General features: G+C 41.9%; 1 protein-coding gene across 1 annotated transcript in view; it reads right to left on the bottom strand.

The window, feature by feature from the left end:
* Window positions 1-13,746, bottom strand: part of BAIAP2L1 (BAI1 associated protein 2 like 1) — a 114,580-nt gene that overhangs the window by 21,034 nt on the left and 79,800 nt on the right. The window contains exons 4-8 of the mRNA XM_003798891.3: window positions 7,179-7,240; window positions 7,014-7,085; window positions 5,159-5,296; window positions 3,770-3,922; window positions 1,406-1,573 (exon numbers count right to left, since the gene is read on the bottom strand). Of these exons, the coding sequence (XP_003798939.2) occupies window positions 1,406-1,573; window positions 3,770-3,922; window positions 5,159-5,296; window positions 7,014-7,085; window positions 7,179-7,240 (593 nt within the window). The remainder of the gene's footprint in view (window positions 1-1,405; window positions 1,574-3,769; window positions 3,923-5,158; window positions 5,297-7,013; window positions 7,086-7,178; window positions 7,241-13,746) is intronic.

The raw sequence follows: 13,746 nt of genomic DNA, 5'->3' as shown, positions 1-13,746 counted from the left end.
AAACTTACTTTAGAAAAATTTCAAAGAAAAGTAAAAGAGAACAGCATAATAAATCTCCACATACTCAACACCCAGCTTTGACAATTATCAATTCATGATCAATCTTGTTTCATGTATACCCTCATCCATCTTCCTGAACTATACCTAAATTATTCTGAAACAAGTCCCAGACACATCATTTTAACTATAAATAATAATCCACTTTTTGATTTGCAAGATCTCCATGTGATTCTTGGTGGGTGTAATATCCTTTCATCTCTCTCTAGAGATTTCTCCTCTATTAACCCTCTTAGGATCAATATCCATCATGCCAGGTTTTTTCTTTTATTTTGGAGCTTCTTCATGATACTGGTTTTCCTACCTACTCTGTGATCCCTGGCCAGCCACCTTCACGCTGTATGACAGTCCTTACTATACATGATGGCCTATATTTTGCTTGTTTCCATTACTTCTGCTGTCATCTCAGGGCTATGTGGGGAGAGTGAAACACACTTACTTCCAGAAGGGGCCCTACCTCTTTAGTCCAAATATAGTTTTGCCTAGTACATGAAAATCTGATGCCTATGGCTTAGCATAGGTGGGACAATGGGAAGGGGCTGTCCAGTCCCCCAAACCAGTTACCTAAAGAGAGGCCCAGGCTCTGTCCCATTTCTTGTACCCATGGACTCTGAGCTCCCTGCCTTCGGGAGCAGTGCCACCCTTGCCAGCAGCCTTGCCTTACACACGCCTGGGGCTGAGGTTTCCTTGTTTTGAGTTTCCAAACACTAATCCTGCCTTTCTGTCCTTTAGAGACTCCTTCAGTTTCTGGTCCATTGATGGTAGCTTTTCTTCTTTTCTCACACATCATGATCTATCCTGTGGGTAGTCAGGCGGCTAGGTCATGGGCCTTTGCTGTCATTTCAGGGGTTTCTAGATGGGCAGAAAGGATTCCCATGTGTACAAACTACCTGCTGGGTACCAATCTCCATGTGTGTGAAAAGAAAGCCTGGGTTCAAAGAACAGCAAACTGTAATGTGTAAATTCAGCACTGTGAATACTTTGGTGACTACTTTTTTCCTAATGCCTTAGAATGTGAAGAATGGCATCAGTGTTCCTAATCTATTCTCTGAGATGCCTATATGTCCTTCGTGGGAATAAACTTATAAAGTGGAATCATCACAGCTAAAACAGTAAAAATAAAATTTCCCAAATGAAGATAATAGTGCTAAACATAGTATAAATAATTTATATAGCAAATTTCAAATCTGAGGGTAAGGGGATAAAGGTGAGGGAAAATGAGCCCTAGAAATAATAAAGGAGAACTCATGATTTCCACCAACAAAGGCAGCCCAGGTCCTTTGAATAAATTTGGCCCAATCAAGTTAGTAAACACACAACTGAAATCCTGAAGAAAATTGATTCCTACCATATTGCTTCTCTCGATCATGGGTGAAGGCTGAGGTGTTCCGGATATTGGGGTAGAGACTGGAGTCTTTATTTCTTCTATCATACTCATGATTTTCTCTGGTACTTTGGTGGCATCACCACAGGTTTCCTGCCACCTGGGCAGTTTGGAATTAAGTATTTCTGCAGACTATAAATCCAAAAGAAACAACACTAAAGACAAAGGTGAACTGTTTGAAGAGCTGACAAAAATGACCTCAAATTGTATCACTAATAACATATATATGCCTGGCTGACCACCAGAAGTGTGGGAGCTCTGAGTCAAATTCAGTGAGTATTTCAGCATCCCTGAGCATCTACCACGTCTCATTTGCTAAGAAGAACAGAGGCTCCGGCTATAAGGAATCTACCTTTTCCCTCAGTGTAAATATAAACCCTAAGACTACCATGGGCATCGTGATTGAGAACAAGTCCAAAAAAAGAAAAGGGAAGGGTTGAGAGATCTGTTTGAATCCCCACGATTTTCCAGGCAGTCCCAGAAATGCTGGTCATTGCTACCCTGGATAGGATAGCAGTACCTCCAAAACAGGTGACAGTCCCAGCAGCCCAATCCACATGTTAGAGAAGCAAATCAGACTCTGTTTTGAGAACCCAACTATAGGACAGAGGTAGGAGAATTGTGGTGGGCAGCACTGAGGGACACCCCCGCCACAGGCCAACAGGCTTTATGGAGCAGACAGATAGACTGGCAGAGATGAGACCCCATAGCTCCAGAGGCCAGGTTGAGGTGGCCCTCCTGTTTCCATAGGCCTGGCTCTGCTCTGGCAACTGCACTCCAAGAGGATCCCCAAAGCCTGTCAGTGAACCCCTCTTCAGGGCAGTAATCTGGTTGGAATTTGCAGCTACTTGCATGACAACCACACTGTTATTACTCAGGCTCTGTACTTAACTAGGGGTAGCTGGGATGTTAAAGGAAATCCTAGAGGAAGGCAAAGCCCCTTCCCTATACCACCTGGTCCCCGACTGTCACCCTGACATACTGGGGCAGTGCCACACAGTGGACCAATTTCTTGGGCCTATTCATCCAGGAGCTGCTGAAAGGCTTCAGCTGGGATAGAGAAAGTCATAAAAACAGTTTTCAGATAGTTGAAGAAACTTTCAGTATAGAAAGAAGCAGATTTGGTTTGTGTCACTGTATATAGCATAACTAGGACCCAAGGTTATGTCTAGGGAAAGACTTTGCCAACAACTAGAGTTCTTTGAAAAGAGGCCAGGTTGCCTCATGACATAGTGGGTGTCACCATGAGAAGATGCTTCAAGGTCACTCTGGTCCCCTAAGCCTCTGACCCTGTGCAGCAGGGTGTCCTCACCCTGGAACTGAAGTTTCTCAAGCTAACTTGACATTGCCAAAGCTAGTACAGATGCACTATTGACAAGAGTGGTCTTCTAATACAGCAATTCTTTCCTTTGCTATAACAATTTTAGATCTTGGTAGCCAAATATTCCCTCAAGTTGTAAAAGCTTTATAGAAAGAATAACATGCATATATACAGGGCCAAGGTCCCACCCGCCCCCATGAAAAAAAGATGTTGGCTTTTATTCAAGCTCTTGCCAAGCTTCTCATATTATGGAGCACTCTCCAAATTACTTTATTATGAACCAGAAATATTTGACCTCAATCAGTGCTAGTTTTGCTTACACAGGCCCAACAGAGTTCATAATTTAAAAAAAAAAAAAGGAAAGGAAATTTGTGTAATGATTCTTGGGGGCATGGGGTGGGCAGTGTCTATCCTCACAGCCACATATGTTGGACAGAGAGGATAAAGGCATTCAGTTGAGGAAATCGTAAGTAAACACCTTGAAGAGGAGGGAACAGGCAACAAAGCCCCACTGTCCCAATGGATAGGAAGAAGGGGCCTCTGGCCTGAGGCAGAACTGCTAGTGACCCCCTGCACAGATCCACCAGGGAAGCATCTCAAATCACCCAGGGGCAGGGGAGTATACCCAAGGCCCACTGGGACTCTTGTGACTCTGGTAAAGACAATGATACTGAGGACACAGGAGAAAGGGCATGAGAGAAGCTGATTTGTAGGTGAGGAAAGGAAAAGGTGCCATTTTTCAGTTGTTAAGCATTATTTCATTAGGGATTTAAAATAAAGATGTATTACCAAGTTAGTTAATTAAATTATAAGCAGGAATCTGATCATTTCATCTGTACTTCTATATGTTTATATATACAAATTGGCCAAAAATTGTTTCTTTGGAAACTTTCTCATTGGCAAAATTGCTTTATGTTGGGCATATATGGAAGGTGAAGCACCTCAAGGGCATTTACGTATGAAATAAAGTTATTAATATACTCATTGCAATTTACCATCACACCCACCTGTAAGTGATAATAATGTATATAATTTGCAAAGCTACAGTGTTTGTCAACCAAAAAGCAGAAGCGCCTTTTCTCTTCAAGTAGAGCTTCTTTGCAACCATCTGCAATGAATTTCTGGATTTCACTCTGACGAGAAGTAACAGTCTCTACATACTAAAAAAAAACAAAACAAATAATCATCATATAGCATGACACGAGGCATCAGACAGCTGCACAGGCTGACATTTCTCTTCTGTCATCTTTACACTTGGTTTATTTTGATAACGGATATTTTGATAATGAGTAAATACTAAATGCAGACACACAAAGACAAATGAAGTTGTTAACTGGGACTGAGTAGATTTCATTCTCCCCTGACCCAAGTGTGGAGCACTGGTGCCAAAGGCTTCAATGTCCACTGGGAATAGGCACACGATATTACTTTGTACTGCAGCATGTGACTTTCTACTGGAAAGCACTGTGGGCTTTGGAATCAAAAAGTCCTAGGTTCAAACCCCAGTTCCAAATGACACAATGACTTCACCTAAGGCTACTTTTCTCCATCTGTAGAATCTTTAGATCTTGGGTAATGTCAGTCATGGGGAGTACCTCCTCCTTCCCAAGTCAGCAGAAAAGGGGCCTTTAGTAGGCTACTAATTATTCTTAACTCTAGAAAACTCTGCAGCCTTAGTTCTAAGTCAAATACTTATTTTTTAAATTGGTAATATAACATTTGTACATATTTTGGGGGGTACATATGATATTTTGTTACCTGAACAGAGTGTGTATAATGATTAAGTCAGTGTGTTGGGAACATTTCAAGAACTCTTTTCTAGCTATTTTGAAATAAACAGTTTAACTACATTCACCCCAACTCTGCTATCGAGTGTTAGAACTTATTCCTTCTAACTGCATGTTTGTATCCACTAGCCAACCTCTCCTGGCCCTCAACCTCTGGTAACCACAATTCTATTCTCCACCTCTATGAAATCACTGTCAAAAATACTTATTTTTAGGCTCAGTGCCTATAGCTCAGCGGCTAGGGTGCCAGCCACATACACCACAGCTGGTGGGTTCAAATCCAGTCTGGGCCTGCCAAACAGCAATGATGGCTGTGAACAAAAAATGGCATGCATTGTGGTGGGCACATGTAGTCTCGGCTACTTGGAAGCCTGAGGCAGGAGAATCGCTTAAGCCCAAGAGTTTGAAGTTGCTGTGAGCTGTGACGCCACAGCACTCTACCCAGGGCCTCAAAGTGAGACTCTTAAAAAAAAAAATGCTTATTCTTGACTTTAGCAGTAGCACAATATTGAGTGAATAAAATACAGCCCACTGAGGTAAGCAGGCTTCCCCTTAAACTATATAAATTGCCAACAAAGAAGGAAAATGAGGTATTGCTGAAAAGTTTACCTCCATTTCTTTGTGTTCATATTTTAGTGCATTTCGTCCTCCTTGGCTTTTCCTCCGGATCTTCTTCAGCTCAGCTTGAGATTTCTCCAAAGAATCTAATTTATTCCTGTGTTCTGCTTGGTATCTTTTTAGAGTTGCCTGTAAGTTAAATGTTGTGTTCATTTTATGGGAGCACCATACTAACTGTCACAGTTGCTTTTGCTCACACCTGCACTGTGTGTGGCTTACTGGGGTTTTGACACCCTCAACCATGCCTTGTACCATTTTCACACTGGCCAGGACCTCACACTTTCAGTTCACACCATCCTTGCACTGGCCAGGACCTCATAGCTTCAGTTTACACCATTCTCACAATGGCCAGGATCTCATAGCTTCTTTTTTTTTTTTTTTTTTTTTTGAGACAGAGCCTCAAGCTAAGCCCCTGGGTAGAGTGCTATGGCTTCACTGCTCACAGCAACCTCCAACTCCTGGGCTCAAGCGAGTCTCCTGCCTCAGCCTCCCAAGTAGCTGGGACCACAGGCGCCCGCCACAACGCCTGGCTATTTTTTGGTTGTAGCCATTATTGTTGTTTGGCGGGTCTGGGCTGGATTTGAACCCGCCACCTTAGGTGTATGTGACCGGCGCCTTAGCTGCTTGAGCCACAGGCGCCGAGCCAGGACCTCATAGCTTCATTGAGATCATCTTCATGTTGGCCACGAGACCTTATACCCTTCATTCATACCATTCTCACACTAGCCAGGACCTCATACCCTCGGCTCACATCTTTATGCTGACTAGGGGCCTTCACACCCTCAGTTCACATGGCCTCCTTCTATTCATCTTTAATGTCTTGGCTTTGTCTGTTCTAAAGTTTTCTGAGGGGACCTTGACCAGAAGGGCAACTCTCTGAAGACAACAATGTCTTTTCTTTCTTTTTTCTTTCCTCAAAGGTTTTTGGATAACTGGATGGTCAGTCAAGTGCTTTGGTGAATAAACTATTAAATCACATGTTCCTGGATATTTTATGATTTAGGATCTTAAGCAACAGGATGAATAATCACTTATGGTTGTTTTGGGTACAGTATACTAGAATGTTTAAGAACACAGGACCTGGAGCCTAAAAGACCTGCACTAGAATTCTAATTCATGTTTTCCCTATAATCTGTAAAGTGAAGATAATAAGGCTATCTATATTTTGGAGTTCCGATAGGAATAAAAATCAGATAACATGCATAAAACACCTGGCATTAAATACACCTCAGCAGGTATAGGTGTAGGTGTGCATGTGAGGGCAGGAAGCCTCATGGGACCACAGGATGGTTTCAGGGTACTTTGTACCATTTACTACCACATGGGGGTCTTCGTGAGAAGAAAGTAAGTACTCTATAGCAGCAAGGGAAGATGGCAAGAGCCCTCTGTACTGGGATCCTGGGGCCAGCCTGAAGGATAAAACCAGGTGACACGGAAGAGACACCATGCAGGACCGGTCTCTGCAGAATGGACCTGGGAGCCCAAGGGGATCCCAGATGATGTTCACCTACATGCCACTCAAGTATGTCCTGAAGTACTTTACAGCTGGGCTGTGAAGCATCAGCTGCAATAGCACACAGAAGTCCTGTCACATTTGTGTGTTCTGGAAGCAGTGCGATTCTTGCAATATATTTTTCTATGTTTTTTAATAAAGATCCCAAGTGTTAGCACTACCCCATTCAGCCCAAAGGGACTTTGTGGGTTTTATGTCTCCAAGTATAGATCAACACCAAACCCAAGTTCCACTCCTATTTGCTGCCGTTGAATAAACAGTGGGAAAAAGTTCTCCTCGGGCTGAGAGATTGGGCACCCTAGTGCTGGGGGTTGAGGAGAACCATGTACTTACGTTCATATACTTAACATCAAGCTCTGTCTTCTTCTCCAGCTCATGTATAATCTCCTTATGGAATTTTTTGAACTGTTAGTGAAAGGAAATTAATCAGTCACACGAAATTTAAGGAAAATCAATTTTTAAAAATGTATTTTGTAAATACAAAACCAGACCACATACATTTTCTTCAAGACTCTCATTGAGTTTCTTGTGGGTACTGGAAATCTCTATGAGAACATGCCCTGTAAGCAAAGTCAGATAGATATGTTAGGGGGAAAAGCCAATGCAATTTTATATCAGGGGAAGGGAAATAATGAAGGGAACACAGTACAATGCTGTCCTTGGGGTCTTTAAGCATCATGCCTGAGACATTTCTGCAACACGACCCATGATGGGTTCCAGAGGGGCACAGCTGAGAGCAAACTTATTCTACAACATCATTAATCAAAAGAATGCCAACTTTATACTCAAACTCACATTGCTCTTTTTATATTTACTTATTTCCTAAGCCAAATTCTATATATCTGATTTCATTTTGAAATTCTCTCACAAGAGATTACCTTGGTCATCATAGTAGCTAACTATAGGAACAAATGATTTATTTTTATCTAATCCCCAGAGTAATCTGATTATATGTCAGGCACAAGAGATAAAGGCTATTTTTTTGTTTTCACATATTAGTTCTTGTATAGTTTTGGAAAATATAACCACCAGGGGAAATTGCAGCAGTGACAGTGTTATGCTGCTTATCTCCTGGGATTACACCAATCTCTAAAACAAGTAGAGTCACAGGACAGAAGAGAACATTCCAGGGCAGAGGAGTCTTACTCTGGAAAGCAGCAAAAAGACTAGTTGGTTTGCAAAGCACAGTGCTTTTGCTGTTAGTGGCAATATGCTGGCCCTCTGCCCATAGGAACCAAATGCGTGTTTTAGGGCCTAATACCTGAGAAATAAAAAAAAATACAGGATCATCTCGAACTTCCCCCCACAAACCATACCAAACAACAACAAAGTACGCTGGTGGATCATCCTACAGTTCAGCAGACAGATAAAAAGGAATTCTTGAGGGGAAGTGAAAGGCAGTAGAAGAAGAATTAAAATTAAACTGTGGTAGAATATGGGCAAAGAGAAAAAGAAAATAGATTAGACAAGCCCTCAGCTATGACCTCTATACAAATGACTCTATCATGACCTGTTCTAGAAACATTTTAAGATATCTGACTCTGAAACTGTCAGCCCACGAGTCCCCTCATCCTGCCAGCCAGTCACTTCTTGCCTACACCTCTACACCTGATGACAAAGACTCATTCCCTTATGTGTATGGTGCCATCACTTGGGCCACTTCTAGGGTGTAACCTCTTATTCATCCTGCTTTCTCTGGCAACAACTCTGCCAGCCCTTCCTGAGCCCTGTGTCCTCTTCCTGACCTCTGTGACCCCTTCCCTGTCAAGGTGAGAAAGCACAGGGGATGACACGTGAAGTCACAAAGACATGTTTACCCAACAATCTACCCCACCGGCCAACATTCTCGTCCTGCCTCCATGTTCACAGTTGAACCATTTAGGAAGCTTCTTTCTCTACCCCCAAACCCAATACCTGGCTGAAGTCCTTATTATCTCTTTTGATTCCCAGCTTGTTATGGATCCTCTTCCTTACAGATGCCAATGAGTTTTTCCAAAATGCAGTGTAACATATCACACACACCCTGCACCCCTCATGGTGTCCCAGAGAAACTAGCTCCCGAGAATATATCCAAACCCCTGTGTAGTAGCCCGTATAGCCTTTGGCTAAGAGGAGTGAGAGTTATAGGAAATACCTATAATGGAACACCTTGGTGAAAAGGGCATGGAGAGATTAGTTCTAACACGCATGAGAGAGCTCGAGAGATGAGAGCATTGGTGAATTGGTGGTCTCTACACCTGTGGTGTTGCGGCACGAGCTCAGCCTTATATTATTAGGCTGGAGGAGAAGGCAGACAAGAGGCATGCGCATTCTATCACGGATCCACTTACTCTGTCTCTTCTCCTGCCTGCAGAATGCCAGCACAGCATCTCTCTGCTGAAGATTACCAAGCTCTGCTAAAGTCTAAGAGCTATCTGTTCTAAGAGGACTGCTTTACTCTCTCTAAGATACTCTGTCTCTCTCTCTCTCCAGCTAAAGTAGATAGCCCTCAAGCACCTAAGAGAAACTGATCCTGAGCAAGGTAGCTTAGTGGTCCACGTCCAGAACCTACCTAAGCCGGGCCCAAGACCTGGCCAGTCCTGGGCCCTGACAGCCCTGTGTGAACTGTACTATCTAAAAAAACCATGACAGGTGGTAGGAACAGAGAATCTCCTAGAAGTATAACCTTGTAGGATTATACACTGTGAGTTATAGGTATATAATGTAGTCCCTAAACACAGTGTGATTCTTAAGAGACTCCAATGGAATAATCTGTTGGATAAACACAAGAGAGGGAGGACAGACCCATCTTCAGTACTCAGGGTTCTACCTACCAAGTGAATAAGCTTCCCACTCCACACCCTTAATAATGTTGACTTCAATCTCCTAAAACTCAACATGAAAAAACAAACCAGAAGTTTTCACAAAAGCCACCGCCACCCAACCAAAAATATAAGTACATTAATATGTCATTTTATATCCATTTAGTCATTTCAGATGTTAAAGTAATCAGAGCTACATCTATTTTAAACCCATAAACAATTTATTGAAGATGAAAAACAAAAACAAAATTCAATTATTAGAAAAAGCAAACATTCTCTTCTTGGCAAGGCAGAACTACTTAAAAAAATGTCTAAAAATAATTTTGTTTAAATCATTCAGTGATTTGGGCTAGAAGCAAGGCATTCACATTTTTTCTCTCATAGTGTTTTCTTTCATGAACTTTATTTCTACAACCTTACATAATGTGGATCCCAGAGAAAGGTGCTGCCAAAACCAAGGTTTGTGCTAGGGTGGACACTCTTGTGGATGCCAACACAGTTGAACCTGGTGCTCTGGCCTTGCTGGCCCAAGCCCCCCAACACCCCTCGGCACGCTCCATGTTCCTGCCCGTGGTTTCCCTGCAGAGTGGCAGAGAGGCTCAGTGAAACAGCCCATTCACTCTGCGGGTGGAAGGGACACCTGACCTTGTTATTCTTGTCTCTCGCTGTTCATGGAATTCAAATACTGGCCTCACAGCAGCAACCACTGAGTCTTCAGTCATAAAAAGGATTAAAAAACATCTTGGCTGTGATTATGCAAGCTGCCAAAAATGTATCTTGAAAGAGAAGATGAAAACAGCTTTTATGTTCAGTCTGCAGAAGTTTAATCTTAAATACAGCAAGTGTGACTTTATGTTCAAAATGGTATGCCACAGGCATTTGTTTACCCTTAGGCCTATAACCTCAGTTTTTATAAATTACATTTCAGAAGGGGAAAAAACCCTGAAAGCACTTGAGGGTGGAGTTGAGAAAGCACAGCAGAAATACAAATGGAGCAAGAACTAAGTATGTGCCCTGACAAGAATCCACACCACTGTGTGTACTAAGTTGATCCTTTCCTTTTCCCCCCTCTTAGGTTTTAAGTCACTGTTTTGGGATAAAACTCATAGTAATTACAGTAATGTGACTCAGTCTGAATAAATTATATTTTTAAGTGCTAATATTGAAATAACCTAGATTAAATAATATACATACTTCAGAATCATGAATGCAACATAACTGAAAGACAAGGCCTACCATCAGTTTTCTCCCAAAATTCACACAGACAATGGCTAAGTATTATAGCTCCTTTAGAGTTTGTCTAGCAGATTTGGGACACCTCTCTCCCTCATGGCAAATAGTGGTATCAATCTTATTTTAGGAATTATGAGCAAGTATGTCTAACATGTTGAACAATACAGTATAAAGATATTCATTTAGCCAACAAGCAGTATGGAGTTAAAATGTTAAATAACAATACTTAAGGAATATTACTGATATAAGCACATAGAATTTTCCTTTGAAATATGTCATTGGACTGTTACTATCTCTTCAACTAGGTAATTCTTCATCAATTCACAGTATAAATTTAGAGGAACCAGATGGAGAGTAATAGATTTGAATAGCATCAGAATATGTGAGCATAAAGATTCTTTGTATTTATACTTAGTCATGAATAACTGGAACACATTTATTATTTCCAGAGAACACAGAGCAATGACTGAGTCACACACTACTTCCTACATGTTACTACAAGTAGAATCTGACAATAAAGTGACAGATTGGAAGCTGACCCACTGCTGACCTAAAGGTGTACTGCACAGATTAAAGTAAAACCAAAAAGTCATTGGAAAGAAAGGACAGAAATCTGACAATTTCCCAACTATCAAATGTGATGAGGAGAAAATGATAGAAGTAAAAGCAAACAGGGTATGTTAAATAAGTATATACTTTGAAGACCACAAGCACCTACACTGAACTAGGGCAGGGGAAGATTAGTTACCTCAGTGGGAGCTCATGTGCAGGCCCTGGCTACAGTTAGAGGTGAAGTGCTTCTCTGGTCACTATCAACAGTGTACAGGCAAGCACTGTGCCCCAAGAGGATGAGTATTTCATCAAATATTTAGAAAAATGAGTGAGAAAATAAATAAATTACAAGGGGGCATGTCATAAGAGCCAGTGCGAAGGTGTCAGTACTGGCCAAGTATGGGACAATTTGAGCACCAAAATGGTTAAGGATAGTAATAGATTGTAAATCATTGAAAAGTCTAGGAATATGAGTTCATAGTAAATTGACTAAAAGAAGAGAGAGAGAGAGAGAGAGAGAGAGAAAAGAGGTCCAGGGAGGGCTCCTGCTAGAAGCTGAATGCTGAGTATCAATTAGTCAATGAGGAGGTAGTGTCAGAGATGGAAAATCATCACAGTGAAGCCTGGTTTGGTCAAAAACCATTAAGAGACGTTAAGCAGTACAAGTGTTGATGAGGAACAAGATATTTGAAAGTTGTTTCCCCAAAGATTGCTTATTAGTAGCAGTAAGAACAAAAAAAATAACAGCAATCAGACGACACATTCACTGGGCGACCAAAACTGATATCACAAATGACAGGAAAATTAACACTGTGTGCCCACACTTCATACTTAGTGAACACAAAATGACTTGGACAGCCAAGGGTTTTTAGCCTGAATTCAGTCATGAAAACCTGACCTTTGAAAGTTAAGATTTTGACTACTTACCTCTGTTTAGCATTTCTGATACAGGTTGACCCCCATGCCAAGTCTTTATTGCAGTATTAGATTTATTTACATATTTATTTTTAAAGACAAATAAAATGGTTTCATTTTCCTCTCTAGTGGTTAATCTAGTGCTAGTTGATGGAAGTAAGGGAGAGATGAGAAGGTATGCTGATAGGAGTGATAATATCAACCCTCATTTAATAAGATCTCTGACAACCTTGATCTGAGAAAATAATAACAATGGTCAAAAACTTGAAAGTGTGGCTCGGCGCCTATAGCTCAACCGGCTAAGGCGCCAGCCATGTACACCTAAGGTGGCAGTTTCGAATCCCCAGCCCGGACCCGCCAAACAACAATGATGGCTGCAACCAAAAAATAGCCGGGCGTTGTGGCGAGCGCCTGTGGTCCCAGCTACTTGGGAGGCGGAGGCAGGAGACTCGCTTGAGCCCAGGAGTTGGAGGTTGCTGTGAGCTGTAAAGCCACGGCACTCTACCCAGGGGGACAGCTTGAGGCTCTGTCTCAAAAAAAAACAAAAAAACAAAAAAACTTGAAAGTGAAAAGTCCTTGGAACCAAACAAAAGTTGCAACTACAAACCCAAAGTATTTGTTTTTGGAGAGTGTTTTAGACAGAACAAATAAAACTTAATTTTTTTTTTGTCACCCTCGGTAGAGTGCTATGGCATCCTAGCTCACAGCAACTTCAAACTATTGGGCTCAAGCGATTCTCTTGCCTCAGTCTCCCAAGTAGCTGGGACTACAGGCGCCAGCCACAATGCCTGGCCAATTTTAGAGGCGGGGTCTCCCTGTGGCTCAGGCTGGTCTCAAACCTGTGAGCTCAGGTGATCCACCCGCCTCGGCCTCTCAGAGTGCTAGGATTACAAGCATGAGCCACTGCGCCTGGCCTTTGATTTTGGATATAAATCTAGAATTCCTTGCCCAAAGGACATTGATTTTTCATACTGAAAGGCCAAAAGTTATTGCTGACTTCTCAGTAATAGAATGTGACATCTTCAGGAAGAACTTAAGAAAAATGGAAGGGCTGGTACCAAGAAAGAAAATATTAGAAGCATCTTCAGAAACTGAGGTGGATCACCATCCTGTGCAGAGAACTCAAGGGACATGAAGACTGGGCAAAAGTCAAAGCATCTACAAGAGGATAAAATGGTACCAGACAGGCTTCTTAGCACCTGTGTACACCATAACCTGTTTCTGCACAATCTTACAGAGCCTTAGTATTCTCATCTGTGTAGAGAACTTACTTCATAGGCTTGTGTATATAGTGTTTTCCAGCACTCTGGAGAGAAATACTGGCTGCTAAGGTGTGTGAGTACAGACACCAATAACAAATGAGTCCAAGGTATGGTACACATCAATAAAATGGGCCACACACTCCTCAACAAGCCATTTCCTGGATTGGTAGCTTGTTTTCTGGAAATAAAATGCACATATTTGGTTGTCCAGCTTGTAATTAGTTACCATGTTGTTTTCTCTTTCTGTACTTTATATAGATATATATACGCGCGCGCACACACACACACACACACACACACACA

Source organism: Otolemur garnettii, unplaced genomic scaffold (genome assembly GCF_000181295.1).
Source record: "Otolemur garnettii isolate 467f Iridium unplaced genomic scaffold, OtoGar3 scaffold00142, whole genome shotgun sequence".
In the NCBI taxonomy this organism is placed as follows: Eukaryota; Metazoa; Chordata; class Mammalia; order Primates; family Galagidae; genus Otolemur; species Otolemur garnettii.
The sequence above is the reverse complement of the archived record's forward strand: the minus strand, read 5'-3'. Positions and strand labels throughout refer to the sequence as shown.